The 644-nt window shown below is 40.1% G+C and overlaps 1 protein-coding gene across 1 annotated transcript in view; it reads right to left on the reverse strand.

Moving 5' to 3' along the window:
* Window positions 1-644, reverse strand: part of SYK (spleen tyrosine kinase) — a 29,041-nt gene that overhangs the window by 28,123 nt on the left and 274 nt on the right. Inside the window, 1 exon segment of the mRNA XM_010024454.1 lies at window positions 483-644. This exon segment is cut by the window's right edge and continues 9 nt beyond it. Coding sequence (XP_010022756.1) covers window positions 483-644 — 162 coding nt within the window.

The following is a 644-nucleotide window of genomic DNA, read 5'->3' on the forward strand; positions in this document are numbered from 1 at the left end:
GTATAAGCAGCGTTCTGCAGTTAAGAAACCAAGTTCTGTTTTGGACAAATTTAAATAAGCAGGAGGCCAGCTAAGAGGTGAGGATGCAAAACAAGTCACCATGTCACCATGCCCACCTGCACATCAATGAATAAAAATTCAGAATCAAAAGCAATCAAACAAACCAGTTCTGTATCTCATTCATTACATCTATTCTGGTGCATGTGGAAATTTGATGAGAGAGATTACTGCTAGATAGAGGCTATGCTAACCCACGACATCATAAAGATCCTATGTTTTGTAAAATTTAAGGAAAACTACACTTATGGCCAACTTACTGAATTCACTGGGGGAAAAAAACCAGACCACTGCTCAAAACTCAACAGCTGTGACTCCATTGTGAAAAAATGCCACAACAGCAGCAACAGCTGGAAACGAACACTCCAATCTCTTTATTCTCCTAACTCACAGACCACTTTATGGCAAAATCATCCTGGACTTACCTGCAAATTCCAAGTTTGTTTGACATACTCCCTGATGAGGTTCTCTTTTAAATCTTCAAAAGGTCCTGTTTTGGGTTCAACGCCTGGTGGTCGGTTGAAAGGTTTTCTCAATAGACAGATAAGGCCATCTGCTTCTTCTGAGTGATAGTTAATGAGTTCAGC

Source organism: Nestor notabilis, unplaced genomic scaffold, assembly GCF_000696875.1.
Source record: "Nestor notabilis isolate BGI_N333 unplaced genomic scaffold, ASM69687v1 scaffold11401, whole genome shotgun sequence".
Taxonomy (NCBI): domain Eukaryota; kingdom Metazoa; phylum Chordata; class Aves; order Psittaciformes; family Psittacidae; genus Nestor; species Nestor notabilis.